This window comes from Plasmodium knowlesi, assembly GCF_000006355.2.
Source record: "Plasmodium knowlesi strain H genome assembly, chromosome: 1".
Taxonomy (NCBI): Eukaryota; Apicomplexa; class Aconoidasida; order Haemosporida; family Plasmodiidae; genus Plasmodium; species Plasmodium knowlesi.
The window spans coordinates 107,677-131,840 of NC_011902.2; the positions used below are offsets into that span (position 1 = coordinate 107,677).

General features: G+C 38.6%; 2 protein-coding genes across 2 annotated transcripts; one reads left to right on the forward strand and one right to left on the reverse strand.

The window, feature by feature from the left end:
• Window positions 1-1,382: 1,382 nt before the first annotated feature.
• Window positions 1,383-10,229, reverse strand: PKNH_0102200 (conserved Plasmodium protein, unknown function; the record flags this gene model as incomplete). The annotated part of the gene is made up of 1 exon (XM_002257481.1): window positions 1,383-10,229. One exon carries the CDS (start codon window positions 10,227-10,229, stop codon window positions 1,383-1,385), a length of 8,847 nt encoding a protein of 2,948 aa, XP_002257517.1.
• Window positions 10,230-13,345: 3,116 nt separating this feature from the next.
• On the forward strand, window positions 13,346-23,638 carry PKNH_0102300 (basal complex transmembrane protein 2, putative; the record flags this gene model as incomplete). Its single annotated transcript, XM_002257482.1, has 1 exon — window positions 13,346-23,638. The coding sequence occupies one exon, from the start codon at window positions 13,346-13,348 to the stop codon at window positions 23,636-23,638; it is 10,293 nt and encodes a 3,430-aa protein (XP_002257518.1).
• Between the last annotated feature and the right edge of the window lie 526 nt (window positions 23,639-24,164).

Consider the following 24,164-nt stretch of genomic DNA (forward strand, 5'->3'; position numbering starts at 1 on the left):
CACTTTGGAAGATTACTCAACTGATCGACCTGCTTATTCAAGGAAGGAAAACACGCTTTCTCTTCTCTATCTCTAAACACAGAACTTCTTCGTTCCTCCCATTTAGCCGCTTTTTACAATTAAAGAACAGATGGGAGTATATTATCCCGTGCGTTTTTTTTTTTTTTTTTTTCCCCTCCTTGTTACTTATGCTCCCACATATGAGCTATAATGCGGGCGTTACGCAATTGCATAAGTTCTGTAGAGGAATCCCTAGGTTTGGGGTTCCAAATAAAAATTCACTTCAAACACGAACAAATTGGAAATCTCACAAACGTGCATTTCGATCATAAACATAAAATGATAAACATTAAAAAAGAACACAAAAAAAAAAAAAAAAAAAAAAAAAAAAAAAGTTATACGTACATTTATGTATATATATTACTTCGATGCGCGAACATTCAAATGTATTCAAACATTATTGCAAAAAAGTATTCACTTGTTTTTTTTTTGTAACCTTTTTGATTAGTTCCTTAATGCGGAACTGCGGAGTGGGCATAGAATACCTGTTTGTTCCAGCGTCGTAGGGAGAATATGTTGGGTCATGATTTTGTGACATCTTGTGCCTATATCGTAGCATCGTGCCGATCGGCCCAAGAACAGAACGATCTACCAAATTGCCGGTACCACGTGGCTTGGCGCCATTTGAAAAAAAAAAAAAAAAAAAGTGCATACGTGCATATGCGTTAAGAAAGAAAAAAAAAAAAGAATACACCTGTGTTTCCGTTTGCGTATACTCTGATGTATAAGTTTTCCAAACAAAATACTTATTTAAAATTATATATATATATATATATATATATATATATATATATATATATATATATATATATATATATGTAAACCTTTTTACGCGTTTTTTCCACATTATTGTAAAGCGTTTCATGAAGTAGGAGTACGCGCTAAAAAGGGGAATCATGAGTATCCCAACTGGACATGCAATCGACGCCAATTGAGCGCAAAAGTATGCACTGTGGATCTGCAACAAAAGGGGCACTTTCCGAAAAGTACTGCTAGCGCAAACATGTAGGGTATGTGGAGCTCCCCCCTTGTGCATCCTCTCCCAAGTCGATTCACGCATGAGCATATACGTAACCGTGAAAAAAATGATATCACTCCATCACTCGCATTTTTTTCCGCACACTTCTGCGGAAGAGTGGTATTTTCCACGTCGGCGGGAAAAGTTCGACCCATGGGGTGGCATTCCACAAAAGGGCGAAACTCAAATGTGAGACATGTACATACATATTATACATATATACACACATATGTATAATGTATATATGTGCATGTATGTGGTGGCCCCCTCCTCTGTGCGCAACCAGAAGAAAACTCCCCCGTCGTTATCCGTACTTGCTGACGTACTCTTGCCACAGGAAACTCATCACCTTCTGTACGAAATGGTTTCTGTTGTCGGGGAAGAAATACTCAGAACTGTTTAAAACGATCCCCTTCGGGAAGGTGATGAAAAAGAAAGTTAAATTTTTAAAAAAGTTCTGCTGGAGGGCGAACTGCCTAGCGAGCTTATCTGTCAATTCCTTTCTGCGAATATGATCCACACATCCTCTGGAGGCGGGGGCGGTTCCCTCAAACAATGCCTCTCGTATATCGTCGCCAAGAAATCCCATATGGACTATGTAGAGTTCGTAATTATTAACGGAATAATATTTGCTACTCAAATAGTTAAGCAACGTACTATCGTACAGTAAAAATTTTTTTTTTTTCCGTTGCTTTTCCATAAATGAAGTTTTTTCCATATCGTTGCTCATGTCACCTTTGTAACTATTGTTATTGCAATCCTTATCGTCTATATCTGATAAGTCTGAAAAAGGGGGTGTCTCATCAGTGTGCCATTTTTTGCCAACAGTCGTGTCATCCGCGTTCTCCTCATCACTCTCCGACACCTTCGCGTTGTCCCTCTTCTTCCCATTTCGCGTAGCCCTCTCATCAAAAAGTTTGTTATAACTATTCGTCAAGATGTTTTTATTCAAATTCAATTCGAAAAAGGTAAAAACATCTTTCATACATAGAGGGACCGTTAAATATTTCGTGAAAATTTCACGCTCTCCAGAAATGAAGGCGTTATCTTCAGCATTGGCGTTAAAAAACGTCATGTTCATATAGGAGTTATCGACAAAGTCTTCCGTATATCCCCCCGTGGTAATGTCATCCCCCTGAGGTACACCCCTGCGTATATTTCCTGGCTTAATAAACAAATTTTGTTTCTCTTTTTTGCAAAAAAGGGAAATCATTTTGTTGTAGTTTCGCCGCAATTTGGTTCTTTGATCGTTATTTTTTATCATGTAAAATATTCCCAGTTTTTTTAAAAAGAACATATCCTTTTCTAAAAATAATTCATGTAAGAGATTTTTGTCTTTCGTCCGCTGTGGGTGTGTATTTTTTCGAAACGAATTTCTCATTTTCGTCCTTAGGAATTCTTCCTCGATGATGAAAAGAATTTTTGCAAGTTCGATATCTTTCGGGGGGGTACTTCCCCCGTCGACGCTCTTACTACCAGGGATGCGGATCCAGTTGTTACTACTCCTGGGAAGGTCACCATATGTGTTAAGTTTGGTAAAATCCAACCCGCTGTACTTAGTGGGTAATTCCTCCCTCTTCTCTTCGCCACCAAAGAACGGAAATGGTACACCTTCCCCCTCAGCTAAAAACTCCCCCAATAACCCGCTCAATTCGTTTAGGGGACCAAAATTATACATAAAATTATTCAATAGGAAGGAACTGTTTTTGCACTTCATGCAAAACAGAACAAAGGAAGTGACAACGACGTAGAGATAATCCTTGTTAACCTGAGACACACTACACATTTGCAGCAAGCCGTCTAAGATCTTCTGCTTCTCCCCGAAGTGACTATATATATACGCTAAATATATGCACTCTTTTACCCAAAAGAGGTGGTGAAAATAGTGGAAGAGTTTCTCATGATCTAATGTTAATGAGATTGTTCTTTCCTCATTTCGAAATTTCTCCCGGGCACAGTAGAAGTCTTGTAATCTCTCCCTAAATGTGAAGTGATACTTCGGCTCATAAAACAGGATTTTATTTTTAATCAAATTTAACCTTTTAGAGGATACCCTCAATTTTAGCATGACATACCCTTGAATGAGGACGGGGAAATTTTTCAAAAGCTCGTCCACGTTTATTTCGTCGTCTAGTTTTTCTTTAATAATTATTTTGCACAGATGGGCAAGGAAGTCAGCTATGCATAGCATGACGTTGAAGGGAATGTCCACGTAAGGGAACTTCTTCGGAGAATTTTCATTGTTTTGTCTTTTCCCCCCTGTGCTTCTCACCATTGGTTTTTCGCAACCAAGTCGATTTTTCCATTTCTCATAATTTGGCGAGTTCTTGAAATTTTCTTCTTCCCCTACTTTGACAAATGCTCTCGTGTTGTAGTATTCATCCGTGGGCATATATACAGAGTAGTGATTATAGTAGTTATCCCTAAAACGAGTCACCACCGTCTCGTTAAAAACAGTGATGAATGCGAATTTGATGTAGGAGCCCAAGTCATAATAACTCTTCCTTGAGTCCATTTCGATTTTCCCACTTCTCCTCGTACTTTTGTAAATTTTTTTCAGCAAAATGTTAAGTATGGAAATGGCATAGATCCACAAAGACGAGTCCTCATGAAACAACTTAGCACCTTTTAAAACATTCAAATAGACAAACTTTATTTCTTCTTTTTTGATTCGCTCAAAATTGGTAATACATTTAACATACATGTACTTCTCATAAGTGCTGAACCCTTCGAAGTAGTTGCTGAAATTGCAAAAGATGTGGCCATATGAATTGTTAAAGGAGCTAAAAAGGGAGAAATATTCAAATATACTTACTCGACATTCGTATAAGATGTGTACCCTCCTTATAAACTCCTCATAAACTTCGTAATACCTTTTCATGTTCTGACTTATATTTTCCGTAATTTTTTCAATCATCACTTGGAGGAGGATGTAAAAGATTCTTATGAGTTTCGTTACATACGAGTATATATTCAACACAGCATCCTTTATCTGAACATCCAACTTTACATAATTTATCAGCTTCATCGATTTTATGAGCCTTCTCAAATGATCAAACAGTTCGGTTTTGAACAGGTGTAGAGACTTCACATCTTCCCCCTCCATTTGGAGCAGAATATTCAACTTAACCTGTTCATATTCTTTATCCTTCCTAAACGAATTTGCATCAATGTCGAGGAAGTTCCCTACTTTTAAAAACCCCTTTATGTAATTTTCAATTCTGAGTAAGTTGGAATAGACGTGATAGAGCATATTTTTTTTCTCAATATTTTCTACCCTAATGAGGGATGTATTTACCTCTTCATAATACTTATAACAGAATAAATAAATCAGTGTCAAAATGGTACCGTGGTCATTCACTATAATATCATTATTTAATTTGTAATTATCATTTTGATAAAGGAACAAACTAATGTCCTGCTTTGCGTATGTGCTTCTTTCTTGTACCAAGAGATCAGTTCTAACAACTTTCCTCCTCGACATGGAACTATTCCCACCATGCAACGTTTCATCTTCGTCCTCTGATTCTGTGCATGCCAAAATGTTATTCGTTGCACTTACGCATTTTTTAATTTCGAAATCTTTTTTTATAAATCTGTTCATAAATAAAATAGTCATATTGGAATATTCGTTTGAATCAAAGTAGTCAGTCGAAATGCACTCCACGCCGAGGTTTCTTATCCCAATCAAATTGCAATATGAAATGAGACTCACGTTTTTATCATCAAGTTCTTCAAAATACTGTACAATGATTTTGTGCATCCTATGGGATAGTAGTTGCATCGTTCCTTTGAGGCCCTCACTTTGCTTTGCTTCAACATCACCATCCTTGACGTCAAAATGGTTAGTTATATCCTCCCTTAAGGGGATCTCTTCGCACACAAAGCAGTCGAAATTTTTCTTATGATAAAATGTTAAGACACGGTAGAGGGAGCAGAGACCATAGATGACGTACTTCGAATCATACACGAGGTCGTTGCCCAGATTGGTAATAACCATTTTGAAGGTGCTAACCATTTCGTACACATCTATCACTTTTTTTATGTAAAGGTACATCATAACATTCGCCAGGGGGATAATCGCGTTGTCGACTTTTCTCTGTAGCGACTTTACCAAGGAGTCGTAAAATTGTCTGATCGTCTCGTCGAATGTGTGGCTGTTGTAGTGCTTGTACAGGTAGAAGCAGAGGTTCCCGATGGATATGAAAAAGTGCAGGTTCTCATCATCGTCGCGTTGTTCCATTTTCTCCACTTCCCGTTGCTCAATGTCCCTGCCACTGTCGCTCTTTTTCCCTCCCCCAAGGGGTAGGTATTCCAAGTGGATCCCGTCGCCACTGCCCAATTCACTTGTGTGTAGAGCCAGAATCATTGAAATCTCGATGCCGCTTAAATTGGTGTAGTAGCAACACGAACTCAGGCACAGAAACAGAATATTTCGCACCTTGCGATTAGCCACTTCCTCCAGAAGGTTGGTAAGAAATGTATAAAAGTTTGGAATTTGGGAAACGTTCGTGTGAATATAATTTAGGCAAAGAAAAATCAAAACCACTTCGTTCTTATTGCCCTGCAATTTTCCATCGTGCTCCTTAATATATGAATTAATTCTCTCATAAAAGAAATTTAAAATCTCGTTAATATCGTTGTTGTGCTTACATAGGATACTCAATACGGGGTAAAACACATAGACGTTCAGATTATCCTCACCTATGATTCGCCGTATTTCTTCGTACATTCTGTTGCAGATGATTTCGTATGTGACTCTTTTCTTACCTACTTCCGCAGAGGCTCCACCCCCCTTCGATTTTTCAATAGGCTTCCCCGTTTTTTGGATCTCCTCATCAGCTGCTTTCCCCTGTACGTGCAAAATGAAGTCTTCCCCAGCGTCAAACTTCCTTTGCATCTTCTCGAAGAAGCAATTCAGCACGTAAAAGAAGAAAGAAACGTAGTGGACATGAAAAAAAGGCAAGTTCTTCAAAATGGAAATAATCTCCTCAAGGTGTTGAAATTTATCACTGAGCAGTAACTTCACATAATAATTAAAATTAGAAATTTTATCATTCTTAATGTTCGAGTAGAAAAGTTTGTACAGGACCCTCACCAGATGGTTGCTATTGCTGTTATTCTCATTCCTCAGGTTGTATAAGGACAGGTTGTTTATTTCGTCCTTCAAAAATTCTTTCTGTAAATTTTCATAAATGTTTTGGTGAAACTGACTTTTCATGAATGATTCATGTACAAAATTTTTGTCGAAGAAGAGACTTAGCAAATTCTTTTTCTCTTGAACATTTAGTTCACACACCCCAGGGTTCATACTATACATTGTGCTGCTGTGGTGGTTAATTGTACTACTTATATTTTGGACTTCATCATATGGTCCACCTTCGCTTGGTTCAAAAAAAACCCCACTGCCACTGACGCTACCCCCTTGTGTATTCACATCAAAATGTTGATAGTACACTGGATAAACCTCCGACATGACGTTAACAATTTCGGCCAGGATGCTCTCATTGTTAACGCTCAGCAATTTGTACAAATCTTTAAAAATGTATTTCAGCTTTGTATGGTACAGAATATCATATTGCTCGGCGCACAGCTTCTCCTTCTCATATATCATGTGCTTGATGTAATGCCTCGTGAAGCAAACTACGGAGCAGATGATGTCTGCACCCCCATTCCCTCCACTACCCACCGTATTCTTTAAAAAGTTCTTCTTCAGTAAATTATAAATAATTTCAAACTCTATGTACTTCTTCATCGAGAGGATTACCAAAATTTGTATGCTCATTTTTATAATGCCATTTTGGACCTTCTCAACATAACCCTCCTTCGAAATACCACTTTTGTACTTTTTAAAAAAGGAGTTTATCATCTTTATGATACTATTGATATAATTGCTAACGTTGTAAAATCTGCACAGCTTCAACAGTATGAGCACATTTTTTAAGTCAAAAAGTACGTTAATATTTTCCTCTGTCATGTATTCGATGTTGTTCCAGTTTTCAGTACAATCCTTCTCATGTGGTTCATCTAGATTGGGATTCCCCCTCCCTTTGTTGCTCTTCTGAATAATATGTTTACTCTCCACACCCACGATATTCTTCCCACTGTGACTTGCCAACTCGAAGGTACCCTCCACATACTTGAAGTACTTGCTGATTATATTTTCGTTCACATCCACTAATTTGTCGTAGCAGTGTAGGAGGTACAATTTGTTGAACGAAAATTCTTCCCAAAGGTTACCCTCCGTTTTATGGTAGTAGTATGCTCTCATTTTCCCTTCCTCACATGAATTCGATTCTATTCCATCTTCGGTCGGGTTAGCTAACTTATCAGAGGGGTACCCTGACAATTCTCCCTCCTCACCTGTTTTGCCACTTCCGCTGCTCAGCAAAATACATATGCAGTTATAAACAACTGGAATGTTCCTATCACTGCATCCGATTTTGCTCAGCATGTGCAGGATTAGGCTCCTCAAAACAAACGCATGCCTACGCGCATCTCCCTGGCCAGAAGATTCGCCAGAGGGAGAAGGGCCCACCATTTTGAAGCTCCCGCCCTGTACTTCGCAGCTTGAGAAAGACATCTTATATACAAAAAGCAAAGAAGGAATAAACCACAACAAATGAAACGAATTTATTAAACAGTAATATGACATAAATTTAAAAACGTAAAATAAATTACACTCAAATAGAGACAATATCAACAAATTGATATAAACAAAATTCACTTTGGATATATTTTCATTTTTCAAATTTTCAAATGTATTAATACAAAATTTTGTGTTCATCTTAAATAGAACAAGTAATTCTCTGTTTTTTAGTACCACGTTTATGCATCGAAATTTGTGCTGATCGTTTTCACACATTTGGAAGAAGCGCATCAAATAAATCAGATCTATGTAGACAAATATTTCGTGTAAATAAAATAAAATATTATTTACACATAGGATTTCCAAAATATCTTCTTTTGTTAAATTGTTTGATTCACTCGTTAGATAATTCACCTCCTCCATTATGTTTTCCATTATGCTGAGGTGGTTTCCCCCACTACATTTTGTTCTGTAGAACTGGGTTGAGGGGTTCCCCTCGTGAATACCATAATCCAAATAGCGGGCCATTCCCATATCTCTCCTCCTTAAATAGCCCCCAAAACAGTTATTATAATTTTTGAAAAACGTAACCCACTTACTCTTCAGCCTCCTCGATTTATCCAGAATTCTTCGATTGACTCCGTTCGAATTTTCTTCGTTCTTCTGGTTAAGGTTGTACTCAAGGTGAATAGGAATTGTTAAGCATAGAAGCAACGGCGAGATATTAAATTCGAAAAGGTTCATCTGCTGGGGATTCCACTTGGAACGGATTGAACTGTTGTCTCCGAGGACACTTCCCTCCACTTCGTTCATATTACTATATGCTTCTCTTTCACATCGCTTCGGTTCTGTTATCCCCTCTGTTTCACAGCAAAATTGGTCCCCATTATCTGCATAGTTAACCGAGTTGTATTCTTCACATTTTACATGGGCCTCCTCATTAGACACCACCTTTGTAGCGCCTTCACCTGGTATGTTGGCAGGACCATCGCTTCCCCTGAGGAATACCCCATTTGGATAATAAGCCTCAAGCAGTATATCTAAACATTCTAAAATGTACATCACTGTTTCATTTTTGTCAATATTTAAATTGTGAAACACCAGAATGAGAAAAAATATGATCGTTTTTAACACGTGGTAAAATTTGTCCTTCAAGGAATGCATATTTCTCCTTAGTAATCGCAGAAATCTCTGCAAAGGCTCCTGCACGCACCCGTTAAGGTAACTTATGTCGTATATTTTGAAGGCAAATATGAGGAGAAACAGCACCAGGTGTTTTACCCTTTCTTCGGCGGCGTTTCCGGCGAGTTCATGGGTGTTCATCTGGGCTTTGTCAGGTAGTTCGCTACTGAAGGTTTCATCGTTCGGTACAGCATCATCCTCTTCTTCACCGTCTGTTTCTTCACAGTCTTTCTCTTCACTTTCTGTTTCTTCTTCGTCCTCCCCCTCCAAGCGCAGCTCCCCACAGACGATGCCCATGCAGAGCTCCAGGTTGTACGCGTTATACACATTGCGCAGGTTCAGTATGCACAGTGCCACTATGTACCTGTGCAAAATCCGATTTCTCCGCACCACCTCATTATTCAGAAGTATGTGATACACAGTTCCTATTTCGAATTCATCGCAGTAGGAAATAATTTCCTTAAAGATATTCACAACGCATGCACATAGTTCGGCTTCATTTCTGTGTACATTTTTAAAGCTGAGCTTTTCTACATTTTTCAAAAAAATATAAAACACATTTTTGACAAAACTTTTATCAATGTTGATTAGTTTTTTTAAAATGTTCACCAAGTTGGTGTTGTCATTGTCCATGTCGTGCATTTCATCTTTGACATTCTGCTCCTTGGAATGCATCAGGTAGCTTTTCTGAATATCACTTTGATTAAGAAGAAAGTTTTTTTTTCTTTTTTTTTTTTCTTCTTCCATATCATGGGGATCCCCGTGCTCTTCATGTAGACCTCTCACAAACAGCGTAAAGATCGTTTCGATCAGGATGTTCACCAAATCATCATTGCAAATTAAGTGTTTGCAATAATTCCCGCTCTGTGGAGTAATCCCATTTTTGCTGCTCTTAATTTGAAAATCTACGTAAATTTTATCTACTAAATAATTTATATGCACACATCCCTTGAGAACACTGTTGCAGATGAACTGAAGAATAACTTTTTTGGCATTTAAAAATTCGCGACTAAAGGTACACAGATTTTTTTTTCTCAAGGCAAAATAGTAAGAATCTTCTTCATTCACCTTTTCGACGTTTTTATGCTTCACGCATATTTTGTATTGTTTGCTAAATTCCGATTTATTTTTCCTTCCGGCAGTTAAATGTAACTCCTTGCTCCTTTTCAAAAGGTTATAATTAAACAAAAAATTTTCATTGTAGGAGTAATTATTTTCTTCTAAAAATATGTCAATAAGTTGTATCACTACTTGGTTGTCTTGTCTTTTTCCTTCATTCTGACAAATTGCATTTAAATTTTCCAGAAGGATATTTTCATTTTGCGTGTACTTTATGCTTTCTATAATTTTGGCGTATCTCTTTTGCTCCTTTTCATTCATATTTGCATGAGGTCTTCTCTTTGCACCGAAATGGGGATTGCTCAGTTGAGAAGAAAATGTTTACCCTCCTCCTTCCCAGTTGCCGTTCGAAGCGCTGTTCACGAAATGACTGTCCTTACTTTATCAGAAATGCGTTTTTCTTGGCTGTTCCTCTTCTTTTCGTTATACTCAGACCGTTTCGACGTCGCAGCGGGATGGGGGGAGGAGGTATATCCACTCTCCTATAGTACACGTATGCATACAGCACATAGTTGCATGTAGGCCTATTCGTGTATATGCGTTTAGCATATGCCCCGCGCGCATGATATCCCTTCAATTCTATTATCATAAAATGCACATTTTTGTAACTAAAAAAAAAGGGGGGAAAAAAAAAAAAATGTATTTCCTATACATGCATGTGGCGGTATATATATTCGCTAATTCATTTTCTCTTTTTTTACTTTTGTCATTTCTTCATCCGGTCGTGCGTATTGCGCAAAATGGGGGAGTATCTCTTATTGGGAATTTTTTTTTCTCTCTTTTATATGCACAAAATTTTGCGCTTCACCGATGGGGAAATGCCTACTACATAACACAGTGCTCCCATTCATGGGCATATTCAGTGGAGTTTTAATTTTTCCGCCTTCACTTTTGCACTCGTTGGGGCGCAACTAACGTGGAATAGGTACATATATGGCTGTGCATAATGTAGCACCATGACACCGTTGTATGATTTCCTAAATGTACAACAACAACAAAAAAAAAAAAAAAAAAAAAAAAAAAAAAAAAAATTCCCTCTATCTTGCAAATTTATGTAAATGCAAATAGTTCAAAGTTGTCAAAGTGCCTGTTCGTACCGCATACTATAGATGACCTGCTCACCCTCCACACATATCTGCCATTTCTTGTAGTTCATAAGAAGGCCAATAAAAGGATACTAATGTTTGGCCGCATTTTTCGCCCATTTTCCTCTTATGTTTACACATATTTGTGTGTAAAGGACTCTTTCTACAATTTGGGCAAATGGGGATGTAAAGTTCATTTACCCTATCAGGTGCCAAATGCCCTGATCACAATTGATATTACCTCCCTTTTTACCTCTAGGATAGTTTTCACCCACGTGGGGGTTACGATTCACCCATTTGACAATTTCTCCATAACTCTGCGCGCAGCTACGATTGCATTATCTGTGTACGTACATAGATGTGTACATTTTCGTTGGTCGGAAGGTAGAACGTCCTTCACGAACACAGCAGTTCCAAAGCAAAGACATGTGTCGAGGGAAGTGTGACCAATATAGAAAGAGAATCCATCTCATTTTCTCCAACCGGAGCAGTGAACAAGGGTTTATAAGGTAATTCCTTTCACGCGATACAGAATGTTTTCTATGGAAAAATCCCCAATTTAGCTCGATTTATCCGTCTTTAAATGCCAAACAGGAGTCCACACAGTATGTATTTGTTGTGCAGGCGTATTTCTGCTTACATGTATGAAAGCACGCATGCCCCAGTGAAGGCTCCTATTTTCGTATACATGAAAAGTACCCCATACAAAAGACGTCCTGCAACTATGCCATAGAATTTGACCATTTCCCCAGAAAAAAAAAAAAAAAAAAAAAAAAAAGGTTAAGATATTTTTGTAAATAAATCTTTTAATGGAACATATACCAAAAGTGTCACATTTGAGGGGGCATAGAAAGTTGATGTATGTTTGGGGGAAAGATAAATTACGACCTCCGAAGACACTTCAACTTGTCCTCATTTGTATTCTTGTCGCATGAAATATCATTAAAAAAAAAAAAAAAAAAAAGGAAAGAATTCACCTTACGTTTGGCATATGTGCAGTTACACATGTGTACAAATGCTTACGCCTCCTTGCCCATTACTTTTTTAAAAAAAATAACAGGTTTGTTTTTACTAAAATGGCTAAGTGTTCTCATTTCTGGGGGGTTACTCAACTGCGCAATGTTTCTTTTGGCCATGAAAACAAAAAAGGAGCTGAACAAAAAGGAAGAACAACCAAAGATGGCAATGACACATTCCTCTGCTTCCCTTTCCCAAATACACATTTGTGTGAAGGCATACACGGAGCTTTTTCAAAATAAACACCTCTGTTCCGCACACAGAATTAACTTAAAAAAAAAATATATATATATATATATATACCATATGGTTGTTTGTTAATTGTCGAATAGAACAAATTTCAACTTATTGTCCTTATTCTTTTTTTCTTTTTTTTCCCCCCCATTTTTTATGCGCAAAAAAAAAAAAAAAAAAAAAAAAAAAAATATATATATTATCCTTTCTGTGTACAAAAACATGCACACATAGGCAAACGGAAAATACACTAAGCATTAACAAAGTTTGTATAAATTTGGTTAGGACAGTGCTAAATTAAGAGTTAACAAATGTTTCGTTAATTCGGATGTTTGAGGAATGCTATGGATGCCATGCATTTCTTTTCTTTTTTTTCACACTTGTATGCCACTTTTTGTCACCTTGTTTCCCTTTGCCCAATTTCCGCGTTTTTTTTTGAAAATCAGGAAATAGGGGAACTCCCATTTTACGATACCCTTAGAAGATTTCTTTTGTTCGATTAATTTTTTTTTACACATTCCATTTCTTTCGCGTTTGTATTCATGTTCACCTTACGTTTCATTAACTTTTTGTCGGCATCATAATTCGTTGCTAAAGAGAATGATAACCCCTTTGTCTTTTCCGTAACTTTTTTGAAGACCAAGTGAAAGTTGTCTTACGTGCGAATATTTCCGCAAAGCTGCGAAAGTACGCTTAACTCTATCTGATTGTTTTACATATATGGGTATGTCTACGCCCGTGTACACGTGCTGATGAGCGAAGCCTCCTTCACGTGAACGAGCCACCTTACCCGCGTAAATATTTGTCCCCTCTATTTGCATGCATGTAACTCGTCTGTAAATAGCTGAATTTTTCTGTACACTTGTAACTATTCCCCCTCAGTGCATACATATCTATGTCGTTATGATGATATTATCTCATCTTGACATTTTAAACACCCCACGTTAGCACACATATATGCACCTACACATATGTATATAGCCCCCACGTGTGCATCGTGCCCCATTTTTAGCCAAGCAAAAGACGCCATTGCCGCGCAGAATGAACGGAATTGCCGACCTGAACAATTCATATGAGGGCAACCTGGAAAACGCCACAGCCTCTCACAATGTGGAAGCAAATGACTATGTGATGGAAGGAAAGACTTCCCATTCTTCTACCTTCACCAGAAAAAATGAAAAAATGGATCAAAAAAAGAAAAATAAGCAGAACGAAGGGAAAACAAATCCGCATGATGGGGAAGAAAAACACAACAATATTACAAATGAACTTTTGATAAACCATGACGAAGTGGCTACGTCAAATACGCAGAATATGAACATAACACACAGAGTGAAGAAGGATTCAGTGGTGGAGAAAAGACGAGAAACTTTGAGCATCAGTTCTTCTAGGGCAATTTTTCTAAAAAAAGAGAAAAAATATATGTTAGGTTGCCACTTCACGAAGGAGAAATGTCAAGAAAATATCGAAAAAATAAATGAGAAAATAAACTATACGATGAAAAAGATACTAAAATTGTACAACGACTCAAACAAGAAGCAATATTTATCAAGGTTATTTCAAATGAAAGACATTAGTTGCCTCTTCAGTTGTATGTTCTTCTGTCTACTAATTATATTTTCGATTATGAATGAATACGTCGGAGTACTACTTTCCATCTTGCTACTTATCATATCCATACAGCTAAAATTTAGTCGGTCAAATATGGCTTTGCTCAACTCTATTGTTGCCATTCTTTTCATTTCTATAGCCACTGCCTATTCCTTTTCGAACATAAAATTGGAGAACATCCACGATAAGACCATTACACGGATTGACAGCTCAAATGCGAGCACGAATAGGAGACTATTAATCCTGGAGATGGTCATATGTCTGGCTTATGCTTCCATCCTATTTATATATATGCTCTCACTACGGTCTGTAAAAAGGTGCAAAGAAAAACACGTCTGGATATATCACCACATAGTTACCCTTTTCAACTTCCTGGATGTATGCATCCTCTTTACCTTTGGAGTCCTAGCCTTTTTCTTTATCTTTATTTGCCTTGGCGAAACTTTATTTATCATTATGTCATTCATATTATTTTCGACCAGTGTCCTTACTTACTCTCTTCGTAAAAAGAGCAGCATAGGGACGTTGATATTCCAAACAATTTCGATCATAACGAATTCCATTGTAGCTAGTACGTATTTATCGAAGAACACAGCAACAGAGAAACTGGCAGAGCTCCCTCCTGACGAATTAGGGCAATTAACGAACAGCATATTCCTATTCTATATGATCTTTCTTATATTTTTTTTGGTTCTTCACCTATTGTACATTTTTTATATATTCTTTTCCCACAAGAATTTCCTATCCAAGTGTTTTTCCCAAAGATCTGTGTACTACTCGAGTGTCTTCCCGCACCCCGCAAGCGTTGCAGATGATGAATCCGGTGATGTACCTAACTGCAGTGCGAACGGTCAAAGTGATGAAAGCAGAACACTTAATAAGAAATATGATGGATACAGCAGCGGGAATCTTCCGAATAAGGGGGAGATCCATTTTGTGCGTGAGAAGTACCTGCTCAGTTTAGATGATGACAACAAAATCCTGAATATCCAGAGGAGAAGCTGCAAGCAGGTGCATATCGATATGGGAAAATACACATACAACGAGCTTCATTTGTACAAGCACCTCCTTCTCAACACATTGGTCGAGTTGAAGCGCTCGCGGTGGAGACGCAGAGGGAGAGGGAACGCGTCCAGGGGGGCAAGGAATAGGGACAGAACGGGCATAAAAGATAAGGCCAAACGGAGGAAAGCCACACATAAGAAGACCAAACAAGGGAAGCTTAGTATGGATGGAACAAAAAGACTCAAGCGAGTGCAACGGTTGAAGAGCCCACAATGCCAAGGAAACAGGCAGACGGAAGATTTTGTACTAAGTATCAACGAAGAATCGTCCGAATACCAGACCAATCACTATAATACAGATGAGGGTCCCAACACACAAGCAAATAAGAGACAATGTAGGAGGAAAAACAAAAAGGGTGAACATAGCTGTGTCCATTTTTTGCTAAAAAATTTATCCCTCGTTCAAAAGGAAAGAAGTCGGAATAAAGTCGGTCCAAAGAAACCACTGCAGAACCATCATCTTTACCTTACCCACTGCGAAAACGACATATATTCCCCATCCTCCCTATTTTACTCAAAGTACACATACATAATAGATGTTTTGCTGGAAAATTACGATGAGCTTATATTTTACTTAGACCGAAAGAAGTTCTTCTTTAAGCTATGCGAGTTGGCTGAGAAGGAAAATCGAACTACGGACAGTGAAAGAATTTCCTGCCAAAATTGTGCACGCGAAGGGGATATATTGAAACGTGGATCGACTGTAAACTCCAATGCACTTCTACAGAAGAGTAGCATGAACGATTCATCATCTCCTTTATCGGATCCAACTTTGGAAATTATCACCGAGTCGCCATCCCTTCATCAAGAATATTCAGAATCAAGCCCTGTAAAGGATGGCTCTATTTCTCCATCCGAAGAAAAAAGTCCCAATTACATGCACAGAAATTGGACTGAACAACCTAGAAGTAATATACACCTAACGAACGAATACGGAGAAGAAAATGAGGGACAATCGATAAAGGCGCAAGGCGATACAGGTGGTTTGATAACTGGTGCTTCCAAATGGACAGACATACTCAACAGAACCGAAGATGAATTAAACGAGTGTTACTCACGCTTCATGCTAAACGCAGAAGGAAAGGCAACAAAGGAGAGAACCAACTCGCTATTTAGTAATCTGAACAATGATTATATGAACATTCCAGTTTTTTCCTCGACGTTCAACTCCTTCAATTCCAACTCCCTCACTTCCAATTCCCACACTACCGACACAGACAACAAAAAGGCAGAGAACTACTTCTGGTACTACTCCCCCGGTATTATCGGAAGGGTTTACAAAGAATGGCTAAAATGTAAAAATTTAGATTATAAAAAAATGAATAATGATTTTTATTATCTCTTTGCTAATTCGAATAAGCTCCACGAATTCATAAAGTCCAATCACAGCACTCTGGAAAGACAGGAAGAAATTAAACTCTTCGATATTAGTCAAGTGCTAAGTAGTAATAACAGCATTCTAAATTCCATTCAGAAATCCTTTTCATCTCTTAAAACATCTCACTTGTTTTCTGATGAGGTACCCAACCACAGTTCCTTAAATAGAATAATAAACACCTTTCTCATGGACACCAACAGCGACATAGAGAAACTATGCATGGTTGATTGTAAGAAGGTACATTCATTTTTAGAGGACACGAACATAAATAAATTTCTTTCATCATTGTATGATCACAAGGGGAACGAATTTACCCAGGGAGAGATGGATTATTTCTCCCCATCAAGACTTACTCCAGATTTGATTGAGCAACTGAACCTGATCGTTGGTGAGAAGAAATCGGAGGATGGCACACAAATGAAGGACTATTCGTCACATGTGATGGGGAAAGTGCCTCCCTATGATGCTCTTTGGGATCATGATATAAACGATCTGAATGATGCCCCCAGAAAGGAGAGGCAATTATTACTGCAAGATAACATCAATGGCGTGATAAACCTCAGCACATCACACCTGCAGAAGGAACATGAGGAGAACTTCGACCTGAATGACCTTCTAAATTACGCCGAGTCACTGATTCTGCAGAACAAGCAAAATGAGGCAATCAAAGAAAGCGAACTACTAGGAACAGGCAACACAGGTAGCACAGAAAATACAGAAGTGCAGATGCAAAGCGACTCGGACGCTGACTCTACCGACATAAAACACTTTGATGAAATTTTAAGCAACTTTATTAAAAATTTCGTGTCTACTCGGGATAGCAAGGTGACACATAGTACCCCCGAACAGAGTGAACACAAGAATAACGACAAAATGAATTCCTTGAAAAATATAGAGGAAATATATTCAAATATAAAGAAAACCATATGTGATGAGGAGGCAAGCAGGGCGGTCACCAGTCGAGCTAGTGTCAAAAAAAATGGAGAATCCTTAGCCGAACAAATAATCCACACCAAGAAAAAAGAGATATATCTAAAAAAGAGAAACGTGAAAAATGAGCAGAACCTTTCGAATGAACTACAAAGAAGGGAAGACTCAAATGGGAGGAACAAATTAAATAAAAGCCTCGCAACAGGAAGGACAGAACACCAATTAAGGAACCTTAACATAGTGAAGAACAAGTCCAAAGGGAGCATCGAGTGCTTAAGGAAGAAGGGAAAGAAGGACACGAACCAATGGACATACAACACATTCAATGAGTATATAAATAACGATTTAAATCTTGAAAAAAAAAAAAATAAAATTGACAGCAAAGCTGTTCCAGGGAGGATAAATTCAGTATCCTCAGATGATGTAAGGGCAAATATAAAGTTCACCCTAATTTGTAGTAGCAGCGAGGAAAATGTCAAAGATCAAAAAAGGGGGAAAAAAAAAATTCTCGACGAAAAGAAGATTCACGTTGAAGATACCCATCTAGGTGAGACACAAAATTGGGGCAACATCTCAGAAGGGTTTCTTCCTGCTTACGGGATTCATGGGGGATATGCACAGACAAAGGATAACAAATTTTTATCATCCCAGAAAGGGTTATCGTCCAAGTTGAATAGGGTAAAATTGGAGAGAGAGAAAAAAAATAAACCTAAGCAACGCATAGACGGAAAGAGCAAAGAATCAACCCGTAGTAGCGTCAGCAGCACACACGAAGGGGGAATCTCTAATGCAGAAAGGAGGAATGAATCCTACCATTGCTTACACGACAAGGAAATGAACGATGGACCAATTGGGAACAGAATGCACAGTTCAAATAATTACATTGTAGATGATAGGGAAAACTCCAACTTCAAGGATTACACGAAGAAATCTCTCCTTGAAGACAATAAAAAATGGAAAGGCAAAAATGAAAAGTGTAACGAAACGGAGGAGATGAAATGGGACATTGCGAATAATACGGAGAAGGGGATTCTGTTAAATGGGAACGAACTTCATAGTAGCGTGGCCGCATCGATATTGAAATGCCCCCTCAGTCAAACAGAAGGGAACAGCAAATACAGCCATGAAGAGACACAAAAGAGCCTCAAAATGGAAAACTACCATCTAGGTGAGAACAAAGAAACACCATCAAACGAGCGAAAAGAAAAAGGAAACACGAAATGGAATCATCATATGGTGAGTGTAAATGTAAGTAGAGCAGACAGCCTATCGCCTGTAAATGAATACTGCATACATAGCAATCGAGTGAGTTACAATAATTCCAGCAACTTGGATTCGCCCCAAACTTGTGAGCGTCCTGGTGAAGGAGACCAGTATGGAGGCGCCTATCGCAAAGGGGAGTTCGCCTACGTTTCTAGTTGCCCCAAAAATGGTGAAGAAAAAAGTGATGATTCTTACAAATTTTCAAATGAACAAAAAACGAGCAGCAACTTTAACCTCGACACCCATGACCTCATAAAAGATTTGAAAAAATATTTATGCTCACCTCCAAACAGTGTCGACCTGGAGGATAGCAATCTGAATGACACGTTTCTACTGGAGTTTATCAACAAGTACTTGGAGAATAGCAACCCCTGTGAAGTGAGTGTATACAACGAAGTGGTGTTTGACGAGGCAAGTGTAAAAAAGGATAGGCACCAAGTTAGCACTGTGCAGAATCATGAACAGAGAGATGGAACCGTCATGAGGAATGCAAAGGAAAGAAAAACACAGTACTATCATCTGTATGGTGATAAAAAAAAGTGGCAGAGAGAACAAGACAAAAAGCTAAGTGGGGCACTATCCCACAATTTTTACGATGAACACATTGTAAATTTCCTTAATACGTACATGTTTGAAAACAGCGACCGCTTGATGAAAAATTCTATTTTGAAAGACAAGGAGGAAAGTAATATGAAACTGGAAAAGTACACTGGAAAGGCTAGACTACCTCTGGATGCTCAGTCTGCAATAGTCTACAAGAAGGATGAAAAGGAGGGTGGTTTCCTCGAATTCAAATATGCTAGTACACATGGTAATGACAATCATTATGACGGGAAGGGGAAATTTCACATCGATTTTCACGATAAACAGGAGAAGACGAAAAATAAGGAGGAAAACTTTACCCCCAAAGGAACTCACTTAAAGAAGAAACAAAATGACACCCATTTGGAAGGAAGTAATTTCCATGAGAAGGAAAAAAATAAATATTTTTACAACGATGATCAGATAAGCATTACCGGGGAATACGCACCATGGAAACACGATGAAAAAAACACTTACATCTACAAGGACCGAAACAAGGAAGGAAACCTCTCTTCTCACAAGAGAGAAAACATGTTTGAGGAGTTAATTATTTCCAAAGGGAAAGAAGACAAGGTAGAAGAACAAAGCCAAAAGAATGTAGGGGAAAATGAGATGAAAAAAACGAGCAGTGATATCTTCTACAGTATAAGCAATTTGGAAAGCCTTAAAGTAGATGAACCGTTGGCTCACCTGGGTGGTAGAATGAACAGTAACAATCTCCATGCAGGAGAAGAAAAGGAAAAAGAAAAAATAATTAAAAAGGCGGATTTAAATTTAGTCTTACAAAGTAGTGGTAGCGAAAAACAAAGTGATAGAGCTTCCTCGTCCGATGAAGGAAACTATGCGAACGGTGTGGAAGATTTACCAAAGGAACATCCCCTTCATATTCATAAACCAAATGTGAATATATTTGATCAAGCGTACGGATTTGAAAGCAAATTGTCCGATGTCCTTTCATCTTCGGGTATTAAACCTTCAGGTATTGAACCCTCAGTTATTAAACCCTCAGTTATTGAGCCCTCAGGTATTGAACCTTCAGGTATTAAACCCTCAGTTATTAAACCCTCAGTTTTGGAGCCCTCAGGTATTGAACCCGCGGGACTATTAGTCGGAAGCGATGCTTTGTACGAATCCTTCGCTTATAAAAGTTTCGAAAATATCGATCATTTGAAAAGAAGGACACACGAGCTTAGCAGTAAGAAAGCAAAGGATGATGCGAGTGGCGACTTGGACGAACAGAAAGCCTCAGTCATAGTCAATGTGGCCATGGATGAATCCAACTCAAAGGGTAGAATTGAAATCCTTCGCTATAGCGATCTTGTCAAGGGGGGAAGTGATAATAGGAGCAGTTGTGGTGAGGACACGAAGGAGGGACAGGGTCAATCGCCCAGCGTTTCTTTACCCATTTCTAACCATTCAACGGTGCACGACGTAGGGAAAATGAAAAAGGAGTACGACTACTTCACGGGAAAAGACGCAATAAGTTCAGGTAAGAAAAAAGAGCTAAAAAAAGTTCAGCCCAATCCAAGTAAAGGTCAAATGGGAAGCACGCAGGTAGACGAAGAAATCGGGAAGGAGAAAAATTACTTAAAAAACAATTTTACCAATTATGAAATTTACGAGAGTTCAAAAATTAGCGGAAAAGACGCCAATAGCGGTGGCACGGATGACAGAACTGGCATAAGTGCAAGAGACCCATCGAACAACCAAGTGAGTAAGCAGATGGAAATGAATCTTTTCAATAAAATACCCCCTTCCCAGGAAGAGAAAATAATACAATCTAAGCGTAATACAAAATTGGGAAAGGATTCCCTCGGAGATAGTTACAAGAATATTAACCATGTAGATGCGCTCCAAGTGGACCATAACATTGTCACGAAAATGATGACCTATGACGAGCCAGAAGCAGGAGAAATTCCACTCCCATGCACATATGGAGGAAAAATCCACAAAAATGTTGGAGGCGCTCAGAGCAACTCCTTCTTGTCGGGGGAGATATCCTCCTCTATGGGAAGAAAGAACCTCATGGATTCGCAAAACGTTTCATCGGCTAACCATATAAATGATAGGAACAAATCTGGCTTCGCCAACAGCGTGATAGGAGCCCAACAGAGCATGTCTCAAACAAATGAGCAAAAGAAGGCGCGCAGTAATTCCTATAAGCATCACTTTCTCGGAAGGGGAACAGGTGTGATCATTGGTCCTGGAGGCGGAAAGGATACCTCTAATGGGGGAGAGAGAAAAAAAGATGAAGCAGAGAAGGTGCATGCGGGCGAAGTGATCGAAGCAATCGAAGGAGACATAGACGAGGACGATGAAGACGACTTCTCCGAACAGTTTTCCTCGAAGAGTAAAATACGAAAGAGTCGGAGACCTCCCAGGAGTAACACCAAATTGACGCTCACGGAGAAGATATCCGTCAGGTTAGGAAACTCGCAAAGCACTGAAAGCGACTTGGAGGAGAAAAAGGGTACAAGGGAAAAATGGAATTTGGGCAGCTCAAAGCGTTATAAGGAGGGAAATGATTTGAGCGCAGGAAGGAAAAAAAAAGAAAACTATACCACCTTGAGAGGATACATGACAAAGAAGAGGGATCACATTTTCGACAACTCAGACTACATCAAACACTTTAATAGCATCATTAAAACTTATTCGTGGTCACCGGAAAATTTACGCATAGGCGAGAATAATTATTCCCTGAAAAAATATAAGACTTGTATAGACACGGCTAGCACAGAAGATAGTGATGACGCATCTAAAATGACATACTTCGTGAAAGATGTCCTGGGAGAAAACTCCAATTCGATTTCTTCATCAAGTGGATACGAAGAAGTAGACACGAGGAAATACAAGAAGGAGTTCAGTCGTGAAGCAAAATTACATCATCCTTTAAAATTGCGCAAAGAAAAGCGTAGCGAATACAAGCACAAAGAGGTTCATGGGGACGTAATTCAATGTATTAAAACGGACACCCAAGAATCCTTCATTGAGCTAATTGAACAGGGCAATATTTTTCCCACCATTAGATGTAGCAGGGACGGCGGTGGTGCCCTTCATCGTAGTCTGCCCTCAAACGGTTACAACAGTTTTGTGAAAAAGGGAGGGATGTTATCCACGAGGGGCACTTCAAATTATTCTCCTTCTTCCAACCATTCCAATTTTTCCCATTCCTCCGATCAAGGTGAAATCCCCCAAAAGATCAACACACAGACGTACGTTATGAACGAACGCAAGGAGGCCTCCAAGGTACGTAGCGTGTCGGAGAATGGTATCAACATGGAAGACATAAAAGTGTTCACAGATGACGGGTACAATGATGAGTACAATTTTTTTTACAACTGGAATGAAGTAAATAACGAAGTTAATTATCAAATGAACAAAACGGAAAATTATAAAAAAATATATTCCTTGAAAAAAAAGGGAAACAGTGTGAGGCTGTTCAAAGGAAATCTTAACAACTCACGCAGAAAACTCCATTTAAGTGAAGACCTTTATGCCGATGGTGGTAATTTACGAGTCAAGGGAAATAATAGCAATTCTCCATTTTACAATAACACAAAACGGATGCGAAGATCGGTCACTATTGGGGATTCCAACTCGAGCAATTTCTACAGATTAGAAAAAAGGGGCAAGAAAAATGCAAGTTCGTCGGTGAACGCATTGGGAGAGGATACCGCACGGAGGAGGTCCACGGTGAAACTCGCGAACAGTGCGTACGACTCTACTTACGAAATGAAGAACAGCTTAGCAAAAAGAGAACACACAAAAAATAATAATTCGTCTATCATTTCATTTAATGAAGAAAAGTTTGCACCAAAAGACATGACCATTACAAAAATTATGCCGCACTACGAATCGCTTCATATAAATTCTAACTTCTCTTTCGAATCTAAGTATACAGGAAATTTGTGGAAAAAAATGAAAAGAGGGACAGTTGTGGAGAGGACTAATCTAGAGGACAGCACCGCCATCGACTCTCTCAGGGGGAAGTACCACACAAACCATGACAACTATTCGAACGGGGGAGTTAACACAGGTAGAAAGAACAATTCGAAGGGGAGAGTAATGAAAAGCGCATTAAGCAAAAGGAAAAAATCTTTAACGGGGGGACAGAGTGATACAAACTATTTGGCATCATACCTATCGCAGGATTCCCAAAAAAATTTTGTTCACGAATTAAAAAAAAAACTGGCCACAAAAAATGCCCAAGGGAAGAATAGCCAAATGGGAAGCAACAAAAATAATAATGGTGAGAACCAAATGTCCAAAAAGAAGACTTACATTGATCCCCAAAAGCTTACCAGTGCTATTCGAAATTTTAGAAATTACAAAAAAATGTCTCGTGAAAATATGAAAGCGGTACAAGTGAAATTACCACCAAAAAACAGAGAAGCTAAGAATTACAGACCCTTAAAATTGCGCTACTCAGTGGACAACTTTTACAATGTTATAAATAGCGAAGACGACGCAAATGAAGACATGTTCATCCACAGGCACGACAAATGAGCCCGCGGCAGTAGTGTGCATAATAAGCGGGGAGGGGAAAAAAAAAACCCTTGTTTTTCAAACTCAAGTGGAAAAAGTGCACACATATATGCGTTAACCATTATATCCATTTACAGTTTGCATATGAGTGTGCACTTTTATTAAGCGCGCATCTATTTGTTCAAAACCCTTTGTGCACGCTTCTCTAAGGTGGGCATCTACTTTTTTCGTCATTTAATGCTCTTTTAGTGGGTGTGTGGGGGGAGAACTATACCTTTTCCATCTTGGCAAGGCCTTACGAAAAAGGACACTCCTTGCGAAAGAAAAAATTGTTTGAGTCATTTCCCCCCACGCGTTAATTTTTTTTTTTTTCTTACCAATTTTTTGTCATCATGAAAACAACGTAACGACAACCAAGTTGTGACATTGTGACAGCTCAAACGTATTGCAAAATTGTGAACGCAGTTGGATTACATGTGTCCAGCATTGCGCACAAGGAAACGGAAAAAAAAAAAAAAAAAAAAAAAAAAAAAAAAAAGGAAAGAAG